Source organism: Procambarus clarkii, chromosome 42, assembly GCF_040958095.1.
Source record: "Procambarus clarkii isolate CNS0578487 chromosome 42, FALCON_Pclarkii_2.0, whole genome shotgun sequence".
NCBI lineage: Eukaryota > Metazoa > Arthropoda > Malacostraca > Decapoda > Cambaridae > Procambarus > Procambarus clarkii.
In genome coordinates this window covers 13,946,628-13,961,258 of record NC_091191.1, presented here as the reverse complement: position 1 = coordinate 13,961,258, position 14,631 = coordinate 13,946,628, and the positions used below count along the sequence as shown (strand labels likewise).

Here is a 14,631-nt window from a genome sequence, read left to right as displayed (position 1 = left end):
ACTATCCAGCCTCTTGAAAAAGGTCAATGGATGATTCCTCCGGAATCATCCAAGCATGGCACAACCTTCTCCTGTTTGGTTACATATGCCTAGCTGTCCCTGCAAGGAGAGACAAATCACTAGCTTCGTCGGTCATTATGGCTATAAATAGTTTTCCTAGAGAGGACAACCATGCACCCCTCCTCACCCGTGCCAAAAACACCCACCGCAGGAAAGGTATCAACAGCAGAACCGAGGCATCCAAAATCAGAGCAACAGTCAGCAAGAAAATAGAAGAAGGCAACACAATAGGGGCGATTAAAGTCATCACCAGTGAAGACACAGTTGCCACCAGGGATGCCCATACAGCACAAGCCCTGAGGGAAAAGCACCCACCCAGAGCTCCTCGTGATGACAGTGTTCCCCTAGTCGGTGTCACCAGAGCAGAACCCCTGTGTGTGCTCGAATCCATGGTGCATAAAGCAGCTTTATCCTTCCCACCAGGATCAGCAGGTGGGTTCACAGGACTACGACCCAACCATATCAAACAAATGCTCAACCCTGCACTGGGAGACATTGCACAGGGCCTCCTGGTGGAACTAACTAGATTCGCCAACACATGTCTAGCTGGCAACATACCAGAAACCATACGGCCTCTCTTTTTTGGCGCTACCCTCTGTGCCCTGAGGAAAAAAGATGGAGGAATCAGACCGATAGCTGTGGGCAATTCACTCCGGCGTCTCGTCGCTAAGGCTGCTGCTAGAGCAGTTAGTCAGGCAGCAGCCGACATGCTGAAGCCAAAACAGCTTGGGTTTGGCATTCCCCAAGGGTGTGAGGCAGCGGCTCATGCAGCTAGAGCCTACATTGCCAACATTACGGATGAAAAAGCCCTGATAAAGCTGGACTTCAAAAATGCTTTCAATCTGGTTAGAAGGGATGCAGTACTCAGTGCAGTTCATCGCCTTTTTCCTTCCCTCTACCCGTTTGTAAACTCATGCTATAGCAAGAATCTAACTCTGCTTTTTGGGGAACATGAAATTGAATCACAAGAAGGTGTCCAACAGGGTGACCCCCTTGCTCTTTTTCTTTTCTGCCTAGTTATCAAGGAAGTCACCGATAACCTGTCCAGTGAGCTCAACATTTGGTTTTTGGACGATGGTACTCTAGCCGGCTCCCCAGCCTCACTCTTGGACGACATAAGAATAATTCAGGAGCAAGGAGCAAGCCTAGGCCTCACTCTGAGGACAGCACACTCCTAGGTGCTCCTCTTGGAAGGAATGCCATCGACGGGGTCCTTGGTAAGAAGATCACTGACCTGAAGAGGATGAACGAGAGGATTGAAGACATCGATGCTCATGATGCGCTCTACCTCATCACCAGATGCTTGTCCCTCCCCAGGCTGACCTACTTTCTAAGATGTTCGCCATCTTTCAACAATATTAAATTAGAAGAGTACGACAGCTTGCTGAAATCAACACTAGAAAAAGCCCTCAATCTTTCCCTCAGCTACTTACAGTGGAAACAGGCCTCCCTTCCTGTCAGACTCGGGGGCCTTGGCGTGCGCACAGCAACACAAATTGCTGTACCAGCGTTCCTGTCCTCTTCAATGGGGTCTGACAACTTGGTGAAGGAAATCCTACCTGAGCACCTAGTTCAACAGGCTGGGGTACATGATCCCAGTTTCACAGACTGCACAACCAAATGGGTCTCTCTCGCAGGACCAGCACCCCAACCACCGCCTTCTGAAGCCCATAAGCAATCCAGCTGGGATCGCCCCATTGCCGACCAAGAAGCTGCGACTTTGCTAGAAGCTGCGACAACACCACTTGACACTGCCCGACTTAGATCTGTAGCAGCTCCCCATGCAGGTGATTTCCTATTAGCAACCCCAATGTCAGCAACCGGCACCCGTCTCACACCGCAGGCCCTCCGAATTGCCGTGGCTCTCCGCCTCGCTGCCCCAATCCACACCGAATACAGGTGTATTTGCGGCGAGGCAGAGGCCGACAGATACGGACGGCATGGCCTTCTCTGCCAAAGGACAGGAGGATGGCATGCAAGACACGGCGAGGTTAATGACATTATTAAGAGAAGCCTTACCACAGCCGGTTGTCAAGCAGAGAGAGAGCCCCGTTACCTAATGTCCCGCAACTCTGATGAGCCTGTCGGTCGCCCAGACGGAATCACGGTGAACCCCTGGAAGAATGGTAGACAGTTGGTGTGGGACTACACATGCGTTTCAACTTTAGCCAATACCTATGTTGACTTCAGTGCTACACAAGCAGGAGGAGCTGCCAATCACCGGGAAGCGGCCAAGTCACGTAAATACAGAGACCTTGAGCACCTACAATTTTGTCCCCATTGCCACAGAGACACTTGGTGCCTGGGGTAAAGTGCTGCTAGCTTTTTGAAGGAGTTGGGGTCTAAGCTAATCGAAACAACTAGAGACCCTAGAGCTGCCAGTTTTCTTTTTCAGCGCCTTAGTGTGGCAATCCAGAGAGGAAATGCTCACTGCATCCATGGTTCCTGCCCGCCATCTGAGGAGCTGGAAGAGCTGTACAACTTGTGACAAGCAGCCTTGCACTCTGCATGTAATCAATATTGTAACTTTTTTTGTGTAATGACATTTTAAAATAAAGTTAGATAAATATACACACATACCAAAAGAATAAGGGTGGTAGGAGAAGAAAATATCAAAGTGTTCAGTGAGGATCCACAAGGTCTTCTCTGAGTACTCTTTATTTTCTTCTCCGAGGCTATGGGTCCCTACACTTGCACCAGAGGTGGTACCCCTTCTAGGTTTAAAAAAAAAAAAATAAAAAAAAAAAAAAAAATTATATATATATATATATATATATATATATATATATATATATATATATATGTCGTACCTAGTAGCCAGAACGCACTTCTCAGCCTACTATGCAAGGCCCGATTTGCCTAATAAGCCAAGTTTTCATGAATTAATGTTTTTTCGACTACCTAACCTACGTAACCTAACTTAACCTAACTTTTTCGGCTACCTAACCTAGCCTAACCTCTAGAGATAGGTTAGGTTAGGTTAGGTAGGGTTGGTTAGGTTCGGTCATATATCTACGTCAATTTTTACTGCAATAAAAAAAAATTGTCCTAATACATAATGAAATGGGTAGCTTTATCATTTCATGAGAAAAAAATTAGAGAAAATATATTAATTCAGGAAAACTTGGCTTATTAGGCAAATTGGGCCTTGTATAGTAGGCCAAGAACTGCGTTCTGGCTACTAGGTACGACATATATATATATATATAGATTAGCCAATTCACTGACCAGAGACAGTGTTCCCAGTGGTAATATTGTTGATGATATTCAGGGGCAGAAAGAGAATTTCGAGGAGAGATTTACTGTTCTTTTCAGCCAAGCTTTCGTGGCACACATAGAACGTTCACTCCCGAGAGCATGAGTGCAGGATTAATCAAAACCTCTGCTGACCTTTCTGGGCATCATTTATGTAATACTCTCTCTCTCTCTGGTGCTATTGCAGCTGCTAGTGGGAGTTGTGGTGGTGGTAGTTGTGATGGAGGTAGAGATGGTGGTGGTGCTGCAGTGGTGCAGGTTACAGGGCTGCCGGTGGTGGTGGTGGTAATAGTGATAGTTGTCAAGGGTGCTGTTGGTAATGGTTGTCGGGTTGCTGGTGGTGGTGGTGGAGGTGATATGTATGGGGCTGGCGGCAGTGACCGGCGACAGCAGCAGTGAAGGCAGCGGTGCTCTCCACACCATCAACGCTGTTCGGTCCGATACGCAAATCTGAAGGACTTACTCTGGACTTTAGTGATTATGGGTTTGTCGTCTGAAACAGTTTGTTGGCATATTGAGGGCGTAATCCGGGCGTGTGTGTGTGTCTGAGCCTGGATATTGCCATTGAATTATTGTTGTTGATACAGTATGCCCCTTTATGTTCTTCTTCAAAGGAATACGAATGGCGTGGCCGTACTAGCCGGTGGTATATTAACCACTGAATTCTCCTGCAGGAGGGAACGAGGGGCGTGGCGTGGGCGTGGTGTGGACGCGGATGGGGCTAGACAGGGAGGAGCGGCGCTCCCTGCTGGTGCCGCTGGTGGTGGCGGACGCCGGCTGGCCGCCCCTCTCCGCCACCGCCACCCTCACCGTCCATGTGGGCGACCTCAACGATAACCCCATGACCCCCGCCGCCAAGACTGTCACTGTCCACACCCTCCAGGTCAGTGCCACCCTCCAGGTCAGTGCCACTTTCTCAGGCTATAGTCACAGTCCACTCCCTCCAGGTCAGGGCCACCCTCCAGGCTATAGTCACTGTCCACACCCTTCAGATCAGTGCCGCCCTGCTGGTTAGTGCCACCCTCCAGGCTATAGTTACTTTCTACACTCTCCAGGTCAGTGCCACCCTCCAGGTCAGTCACTGTCCACACCCTGCAGAGAAATATCCTACAGGCTGTTCATTACCCATACCCCTGCAGACACTGCCCACACCGTCAGGTAAGTCTCTGTTGTCACTTTCCTTCTATCAGTCACTGGGTTGGTACTGAAGGAACTTCAGTACCAACTTATTGGACCTCAAACTAACCGTCATCTCCCTCCTCCCGAACCCAACCACTTGGGCTGGACGGTAGAGCAACGGTCTCGCTTCATGCAGGTCGGCGTTCAATCTCCGACCGTCCAAGTGGTTGGGCACCATTCCTTTCCCTCCGTTCCAGCTCAAATCCTTATCCTGACCCCTTCCAAGTGCTATATAGTCGTAATGGCTTGAGGCCTTACCCCTGATAATTCCCTCCCCCTTTCCCCCAACCGGTCGTCCAGAGGATGACTGAATCTCAGTCAGACATCAACAACTTGAAATAAGTGTACTGTAATCTCCAACCATTGACGGGGCCTGACAGCTGAGTGGACAGGGCTTTGGATTCGTAGTTCTGAGGTTCCGGGTACGATCCCAGGCGATAGTGGAAACAAATGGGCAGAGTTTCTTTCACCCTGTTACATCTGTTTATCTAGCAGTAAATAGGTACCTGGGAGTTAGACAGCTGCTACGGGCTGCTTCCTGGGGGGTTGTAACAAAAAGGAGGCCTGGTCGAGGACCGGGCCGCGGGGGACGCTAATCCCCGAAATCCTTTCAAAATAACCACAAGATAGCCATTATAATTTGTCTACACACAGTTGGGCCTTTAATGAATAGCCACTGAAACAATGGGGAGGTTACGTACTCCCATTATTATTATTATTTGTACAACTCATTGGCTCTTTAACTGGAATAACATTAGGCAGTGACACGGTGGGTCTCGTCAACACCCCGAAAAATGGTCAGTTTAAGGGCCCACTGCTTCAGAAGTAACACTGAAAATGTACAAGAGCTATTAGCCTCACCCAAAATGCGTTTCTGCATTCTTCCAACACTGTGTATACAGTTGCATTAACATAGTTCCTAAAACTTTCACTGTCAAACTTTTTTTTGTAACTAGGAGTGCTACAACCCCTCCCTGTATTTGTAACCTTTATTTTTGTAATGGCTAGTAATCTCCTGAAAATATTACATCTGAGATAATATTATTAATCTTGGTTACCAATACTGCAATAATATTCTGAACTTTTTTTCAAACTCTCTTTTATTTCCTCAGTTTTATTTGTAACTCCAACAGTATTTGTAAACTATTTCTTAAGGCATTCATTGAACACGATATTACCTGTGTTCTCAAAAAATAGTTTTTAATATGTTTCTACTGGTGTGAGATGTAAATGAGAAGTTAGATTAAGTATTGGTTGTGATGATAAGTTGATGATTAGAGAGGAATTGATGCAAGTACGGGGGTGGGCGCTGAACGGCTGTAGAGGGGTGATGGGCCGGTGGGGGAGGGGTTATCTTCAGGTTATTTTGAGATGATTTTGGGGCTTTAGTGTCCCCGCGGCCCGATCTTCGACCAGACCTCCACCCCCAAAGAAGCAGCCCGTGACAGCTGACTAACACCCAGATACCTATTTTACTGCTAGGTAACAGGGGCATAAGGTAAAAGAAACTCTGCCCATTGTTTCTCGTCGGCGCCCGGGATCGAACGCGGGACCACAGGATCACAAGTACAGTGTGCTGTCCGCTCGGCCGACCGGCTCCCGACCGTGGGGTCAGACAGTGAATCTCGAGGAGAGGTAGGCTGAGGGCCAAGTGAGGGCTGTATGTGAGTGTGTGTGTATTTACTGTTCCTATTTACTATGTGTGTTTACAGGATCCAGCTCGTGGCTCTGCATCCCGCCCTTCTAACCGTCGGTTGTCGTGTGTAACGTCTCACGACATAATGGTTCCTCATCGGCTACTACATAAATTGTTATCTTACTTATATATATGCATCCCCAGGATGCAGGCCGCAGCAGCTGACTAACTCCAAGGTAACTATATACAGATAGGTGAAGAGCAGAATTAGGTGAAATACTCTTCCCATTTGTGTTTATTCTTGTTAATAAATGCGTGTGTACGTGTATATGCGTGTGTGTAGTTACTATGAGCATTTACAGTTTGTGCCGTTAAGATCGAGGTGTCAGCTCTTGGAGCCCGCCTTTCTTACTCCAGACTTATTTTTCCTCTATCACACACATTTCTCTCGAATGCACAAATACCCACGATGTAGCCCGAACGAGCGGTCTTATTCTTATGTACCTATTTACTGCTACGTGAACAGGGGGCTTCAGGTGAAAGAAACTTTTCCCGTCTATTTCTTCCTCTACCGGGAATTGAACCCGGGCCCATGGACTACGATCCCTGAGCGATGACGGTGTGTGCATGTGTATGTGTGTGTGTGTTTGAGAATTCACTACGAAGTGAAATAAAAAATCACAGGAATGCCAGCGCCCCAGAGAAGAGTGTCACACTCACCTTCCTCTCTCTCCCCCAGCCACAGGGGAGGCCTCTACCCCTGGGGAGAGTGTCACTCTCGCCTTCCTCTCTCTCCCCCAGCCACAGGGGAGGCCTCTACCCCTGGGGAGAGTGTCATTCTCACCTTCCTCTCTCTCCCCCAGCCACAGGGGAGGCCGGTGCCCCTGGGGAGAGTGTCACTCTCACCTTCCTCTCTCTCTCCCCCAGCCACAGGGGAGGCCGGTGCCCCTGGGGAGAGTTTCACTCTCACCTTCCTCTCTCTCTCCCCCAGCCACAGGGGAGGCCGGTGCCCCTGGGGAGAGTGTCACTCTCACCTTCCTCTCTCTCCCCCAGCCACAGGGGAGGCCGGTGCCCCTGGGGAGAGTGTCACTCTCACCTTCCTCTCTCTCTCCCCCAGCCACAGGGGAGGCCGGTGCCCCTGGGGAGAGTGTACGTCCAGGACCCCGACGACTGGGACGCCGCCGCCAAGACGTACTCCTGGAGACACCATCTGTCTGGCTTCTTCCTTGACACTGACACCGGCGACCTCACTATGGCCCCCGACACTCCTGACGGCCGGTAGGTGAAGGTTCCCTTCCACCTGGAGGTAGGTAGGTGAAGGTTCCCTTCCCACCTGGAGGTAGGTAGGTGAAGGTTCCCTTCCACCTGGAGGTAGGTAGGTGAAGGTTCCCTTCCACCTGGAGGTAGGTAGGTGAAGGTTCCCTTCCCACCTGGAGGTAGGTAGGTGAAGGTTCCCTTCCACCTGGAGGTAGGTAGGTGAAGGTTCCCTTCCCACCTGGAGGTAGGTAGGTGAAGGTTCCCTTCCACCTGGAGGTAGGTAGGTGAAGGTTCCCTTCCACCTGGAGGTAGTTAGGTGAAGGTTCCCTTCCACCTGGAGGTAGGTAGGTGAAGGTTACCTTCCACCTGGAGGTAGGTAGGTGAAGGTTCCCTTCCACCTGGAGGTAGGTAGGTGAAGGTTCCCTTCCCACCTGGAGGCAGGTAGGTGAAGGTTCCCTTCCACCTGGAGGTAGTTAGGTGAAGGTTCCCTTCCACCTGGAGGTAGGTAGGTGAAGGTTCCCTTCCAGCAGGAGGTAGGTAGGTGAAGGTTCCCTTCCACCTGGAGGTAGGTAGGTGAAGGTTCCCTTCCCACCTGGAGGCAGGTAGGTGAAGGTTCCCTTCCACCTGGAGGTAGGTAGGTGAAGGTTCCCTTCCCACCTGGAGGCAGGTAGGTGAAGGTTCCCTTCCCACCTGGAGGTAGGTAGGTGAAGGTTCCCTTCCCACCTGGGGGTAGATAGGTGACGGTTCATTTCCCACCTGAAGGTAGGTAGGTGAAGGTTCCCTTCCACCTGGAGGCAGGTAGGTGAAGGTTCCCTTCCCACCTGTGGGTAGGTAGGTGACGGTTCATTTCCCACCTGAAGGTAGGTAGGTGAAGGTTCCCTTCCACCTGGAGGCAGGTAAGTGAAGGTTCCCTTCCCACCTGGGGGTAGGTAGGTGACGGTTCATTTCCCACCTGAAGGTAGGTAGGTGAAGGTTCCATTCCACCTGAAGGTAGGTAGGTGAAGGTTCCCTTCCCACCTAGAGGTAGGTAGGTGAAGGTTCCCTTCTCACCTGGAGGTAGGAAGGTTATTAACAGCAGTTTTGGTTGTGGTCCTAGCTTTCTTCGTAGCAGGAAGGAACGGAGTACTAAACGCCTGACTTTTTCTTCTTTATTATAAAATCTATGACATTCTCTGCTGGGCCACGAGCTAGCTATAGAGAGTGTGTGCAGCGCCGCTGCTCAAGATGGTCTGCTTGTAGCAGTATAGTCACACTTGGATGAAGATGTACATCTGCGCGTAGCGTTGACTCTACTGTTGACAACTGCTGCTGAGTTGCATGATGGCAATATGCAGTCGATGATCAAGATCCCCACATGTGTGACCACGTGCGTCCAACATGGTGACGGTTCCCTTCCCACCTGGAGGCAGGTAGGTGAAGGTTCCCTTCCCACCTGGAGGTAGGTAGGTGAAGGTTCCCTTCCACCTGGAGGCAGGTAGGTGAAGGTTCCCTTCCCACCTGGAGGCAGGTAGGTGACGGTTCCCTTCCCACCTGGAGGTAGGTAGGTGAAGGTTCCCTTCCCACCTGGAGGTAGGTAGGTGAAGGTTCCCTTCCCACCTGGAGGTAGGTAGGTGAAGGTTCCCTTCCCACCTGGAGGTAGGTAGGTGACGGTTCCCTTCCCACCTGAAGGTAGGTAGGTGAAGGTTCCCTTCCCACCTGAAGGTAGGTAGGTGAAGGTTCCCTTCCCACCTGGAGGTAGGTAGGTGACGGTTCCCTTCCCACCTGGAGGTAGGTAGGTGACGGTTCCCTTCCCACCTGGAGGTAGGTAAGTGACGGTTCCCTTCCCACCTGGAGGTAGGTAGGTGAAGGTTCCCTTCCCACCTGGAGGTAGGTAGGTGACGGTTCCCTTCCCGCCTGAAGGTAGGTAGGTGAAGGTTACCTTCCCACCTGAAGGTAGGTAGGTGAAGGTTCCCTTCCCACCTGGAGGTAGGTAGGTGACGGTTCCCTTCCCACCTGGAGGTAGGTAGGTGACGGTTCCCTTCCCACCTGGAGGTAGGTAGGTGACGGTTCCCTTCCCACCTGGAGGTAGGTAGGTGAAGGTTCCCTTCCCACCTGGAGGTAGGTAGGTGACGGTTCCCTTCCCACCTGAAGGTAGGTAGGTGAAGGTTCCCTTCCTACCTGAAGGTAGGTAGGTGAAGGTTCCCTTCCCACCTGGAGGTAGGTAGGTGACGGTTCCCTTCCCACCTAGAGGTAGGTAGGTGACGGTTCCCTTCCCACCTGGAGGTAGGTAGGTGACGGTTCCCTTCCCACCTGGAGGTAGGCAGGTGAAGGTTCCCTTCCCACCTGGAGGTAGGCAGGTGACGGTTCCCTTCCCACCTGGAGGTAGGTAGGTGAAGGTTCCCTTCCCACCTGGAGGCAGGTAGGTGAATGTTCCCTTCCCACCTGGAGGTAGGCAAGTGACGGTTCCCTTCCCACCTGGAGGTAGGCAGGTGACGGTTCCCTTCCCGCCTGGAGGCAGGTAGGTGAAGGTTCCCTTCCCACCTGGAGGTAGGCAGGTGAAGGTTCCCTTCCCACCTGGAGGTAGGCAAGTGACGGTTCCCTTCCCACCTGGAGGCAGGTAGGTGAAGGTTCCCTTCCCACCTGGAGGTAGACAGGTGACGGTTCCCTTCCCACCTGGAGGTAGGTAGGTGACGGTTCCCTTCCCACCTGGAGGTAGGCAAGTGACGGTTCCCTTCCCACCTGGAGGTAGGCAGGTGAGTGTTCCCTTCCCACCTGGAGGTAGGCAAGTGACGGTTCCCTTCCCACCTGGAGGTAGGCAGGTGAGTGTTCCCTTCCCACCTGGAGGTAGGCAAGTGACGGTTCCCTTCCCACCTGGAGGTAGGCAGGTGATGGTTCCCTTCCCACCTGGAGGCAGGTAGGTGAAGGTTCCCTTCCCACCTGGAGGTAGGCAGGTGAAGGTTCCCTTCCCACCTGGAGGTAGGCAAGTGACGGTTCCCTTCCCACCTGGAGGTAGGCAGGTGACGGTTCCCTTCCCACCTGGAGGCAGGTAGGTGAAGGTTCCCTTCCCACCTGGAGGTAGGCAAGTGACGGTTCCCTTCCCACCTGGAGGTAGGCAGGTGACGGTTCCCTTCCCACCTGGAGGCAGGTAGGTGAAGGTTCCCTTCCCACCTGGAGGTAGGCAGGTGACGGTTCCCTTCCCACCTGGAGGCAGGTAGGTGAAGGTTCCCTTCCCACCTGGAGGTAGGCAAGTGACGGTTCCCTTCCCACCTGGAGGTAGGCAGGTGAGGGTTCCCTTTCCACCTGGAGGTAGGCAAGTGACGGTTCCCTTCCCACCTGGAGGTAGGCAGGTGACGGTTCCCTTCCCACCTGGAGGCAGGTAGGTGAAGGTTCCCTTCCCACCTGGAGGTAGGCAAGTGACGGTTCCCTTCCCACCTGGAGGTAGGCAGGTGAGTGTTCCCTTCCCACCTGGACGTAGGTAGGTGACGGTTCCCTTCCCACCTGGAGGTAGACAGGTGACGGTTCCCTTCCCACCTGGAGGTAGACAGGTGACGGTTCCCTTTCCACCTGGAGGTAGGCAGGTGACGGTTCCCTTCCTTCCTGGAGGTAGGCAGGTGACGGTTCCCTTCCCACCTTGAGGTAGGCAGGTGAGGGTTCCCTTCCCACCTGGAGGTAGGTAGGTGACGGTTCCCTTCCCACCTGGAGGTAGACAGGTGACGGTTCCCTTCCCACCTAGAGGTAGACAGGTGAGGGTTCCCTTCCCACCTGGAGGTAGGCAGGTGACGGTTCCCTTCCCACCTGGAGGCAGGTAGGTGAAGGTTCCCTTCCCACCTGGAGGTAGGCAAGTGACGGTTCCCTTCCCACCTGGAGGTAGACAGGTGACGGCTCCCTTCCCACCTGGAGGTAGGAAGGTGAAGGTTCCCTTCCCACCTGGAGGCAGGCAGGTGAAGGTTCCCTTCCCACCTGGAGGTAGACAGGTAACGGTTCCCTTCCCACCTGGAGGTAGGTAGGTGAAGGTTCCCTTCCCACCTGGAGGTAGGCAGGTGACGGTTCCCTTCCCTCCTGGAGGTAGGAAGGTGACGGTTCCCTTCCCAGCTGGAGGTAGGAAGGTGACAGTTCCCTTCCCACCTGAAGGTAGGTAGGTGAAGGTTCCCTTCCCACCTGGAGGTAGGAAGGTGACAGTTCCCTTCCCACCTGAAGGTAGGTAGGTGAAAGTTCCCTTCCCACCTGGAGGAAGGTAGGTGAAGGCTGGCAGTTATTTGTATTTTAAGTACATGGACGGAGCATTTAGTGCGGTGAGATTCGAACACTGGTAAGAGGGAAGTACTATCCAAGACGAATTTGAACCTAACGAGTCGTGTGTCAAATGTAAATGATCCTTATTCACAAACTGGGAGTTTTACTGCTGTATTAATGAGTATTTAAACGTTATTCCTGAGGACGGGTTGGACTTGTGCTCAATTTGTTTGTCTAGACTATCAGTTAAAGAAACGAAAGATAGGAAAGAAACTGTCTCTTGTTTATTTATTGTTTTCAAGGGAACACGTATCATGTCCATCAGGTACGAGCTAAGCTTCAAGGTCAACGACGTCAGCCAAGGTCAATTTGGGGTCAGGGCCAACGTCACAGTCGAGGTGAAGTCCCTGAACCACCATGACGTCACACACGCCACCCCGCTTACCTTGGCGGTGAACCCCTACCAGCTGGTCATGGCCAGAGAGGTACGTTTAAGAGAGTATGGTTCAGACAGAAACTGAAGACAGATGAAAACAGACAATTAAACAAAGAGAGTCTTACAGTCTTCTCAAAGAATACTTACAGTCTCCGTGGTGTAGTGGTAAGACACTCGCCTGGCGTTCCGCGAGCGCTATGTCATGGGTTCGTATCCTGGCCGGGGAGGATTTACTGGGCGCAATTCCTTAACTGTAGCCTTTGTTTAACGCAACAGTAAAATGTGTACTTGGATGAAAAAACGATTCTTCGCGGCAGGGGATCGTATTCCAGGGACCATAGGATTAAGGACTTGCCCGAAACGCTACGCGTACTAGTGGCTGTACAAGAATGTAACAACTTTTGTATATATCTCAAAAAAAAAAAAAAAAAAAAAAAAAAAAAAAAAGAGAGACAGAAGGATAAATAGACAGACGAAGACATGCACACCGGAGTGACAGACGAACAAGATTCGTATAGTGCTACATAGCCTTCCAGGCTTGGTGCCTTCTTTGATAATTACTTACTTATGAACAAGATCCACAAAAAGACCGATACTAAGCACATCCAACATATAACCGCGTCTTGTAACACAGGGTGAGGCATCAATACTCAGCCAGCTGGAGACGACGGTAGAGGCGTGGGCGGGCTGGAGGACCATGGGCGTAGGGGCGGGCAGTGGCAGCATGGGCGCTCGGGCAGTGTCAGTGGAGGCCCTGGGCGGGCACCACACCATGCCCGGCACAGAGTCGTCACGGGTGTGGCTGGTAGCTCCGGGTGTGCCCAATCTCGACCACATCCTCATGTACAGGAAACATGAGGTGAGTTCACTCAGCCAGTAAGTCGTTATTAACAGCAGTAACATCATTTGTTTCGTAAATAATGAGCCATATTAGAGGCCGGTAGTTGTAGTTGTGATGACAATAACCGGAGTAGTGGTAGCAGTAGTTCCTTCCACTAGCAAGAAGTGAGTGCGGGCGTTTATTAGTACTGATAGTACTTCTAATCATGGCAGTAGCTGTAGTAAAAGTAGCTGTGAATGAGATAGTATGACTATTGGTGGGTAGTACGTAAAGAACAGGTGTTGACAAACAAATAATAGTTGTAGCTGTGTTAATAATATCAGTAGTCATGATAATATTAGGGAAAGTTCTGGGAATAGTAGTAACAGAAGTTATGATAATTGAAGCATTAGTCATGGTAATAGTTGGAATAGTTGTGGAAATGGTGGCAGTACTTATGATAACTTTAGCAATAGTCGTGACAGCAGCAGTCGCGGCAACAGAAGTCAGAAGTAAAACCATCAGTATAATTCCAAGCGGAAGTTGAACACTTCATTAACCTAAACATCAAAGTCAAAACATTTAATATGCCTCATTTTTTATATGCTCATTTTATTAATATATATATTTTGAAATACCTAATGTTTGTGCAATGTAGCTCATTCCTGTTGTCGCAGTGAGACAAGTGAACCATTAAAGCTAGATTTGCATGCATATTACTTGGCTTAATATTTTTTATGTTTGTAATTGAGTTTGACATACGAGAAGTAACTTTCCGTCATATGCTCTCTCAACATTTTACAGTTCAAAGTTATGCATGTACGTCTGTGGGGCGGTTGATAGAATTCCTCTGAAGTTTCCAGGCTACTACATGCGTGTCGTGGGCTGATTATTCATTGGGTGAAATATTTTCTTCACAGCTGAGCGCCATTTTAGGAGTCAGTGTGCAAGAGGTCGGCGTCGGGACATGCCAGGAGGTCGTTCGTACAGTCGCTTTGGAGAACACGTACGAGAGCGAGAGCGAGGTCGATTACGAGGACCTGCGTGTCGCAGCCACCCAGGAGGCCGACGGGTGCGTGGACGGGTGCTGGGTGCGCGCTGCCCATACTGACGGCTTCAGCATCATAGACGCCAACATCTCGGCGCTAGTGGGACCCAAGATGGAGGTCCGCACCACCTGTGGTTGTGGACACACCACACCTGCTACCCACGACACCTGCACCCCCTACACCTGTCTGAATGGTGGCAGGTGCATTCCAGCATCCTCAGGTACCAGGTGAGTTGCCAGTAACTGCCCACAACACATCCATGGGCACCAGGTGAGTTAGTGGCACATGTATCCTCTGAACTTTGTACAAGAGTGCAACATGTTTAAAAATATGCACACAATGGGGAAATAGCGGGAAAGGCAATTATATGAGAAATTATAAAACAGCAGCAATTCCAACGTTGTCGCCACACATGTGCGTAAGTCGTATAGTGTGTTAACACCAGCCAAACTCTCGCCTCTGGTGTAATGAAACTTGGTTACGCTCCTCTACTCTGCCATTTCACTGCTTGAAAGCTCCCTCTAGTAATAATTTACATTGTAATTAATATGAATATATGTATATATGTAGATATATATATTTATATATACACATATTATATACATATATATATATATATATATATATATATATATATATATATATATATATATATATATATATATATATATATATATATATATATGTCGTACCTAGTAGCCAGAATGCACTTCTAGGCCTACTATAC

General features: G+C 50.5%; 1 protein-coding gene across 1 annotated transcript in view; it reads left to right on the top strand.

Moving 5' to 3' along the window:
* LOC123748401 (putative neural-cadherin 2) overlaps window positions 1–14,631 on the top strand; it is a 109,566-nt gene that overhangs the window by 64,145 nt on the left and 30,790 nt on the right. The window contains exons 7-11 of the mRNA XM_069339595.1: window positions 3,990–4,198; window positions 7,248–7,408; window positions 11,925–12,084; window positions 12,670–12,894; window positions 13,776–14,131. Coding sequence (XP_069195696.1) covers window positions 3,990–4,198; window positions 7,248–7,408; window positions 11,925–12,084; window positions 12,670–12,894; window positions 13,776–14,131 — 1,111 coding nt within the window. The remainder of the gene's footprint in view (window positions 1–3,989; window positions 4,199–7,247; window positions 7,409–11,924; window positions 12,085–12,669; window positions 12,895–13,775; window positions 14,132–14,631) is intronic.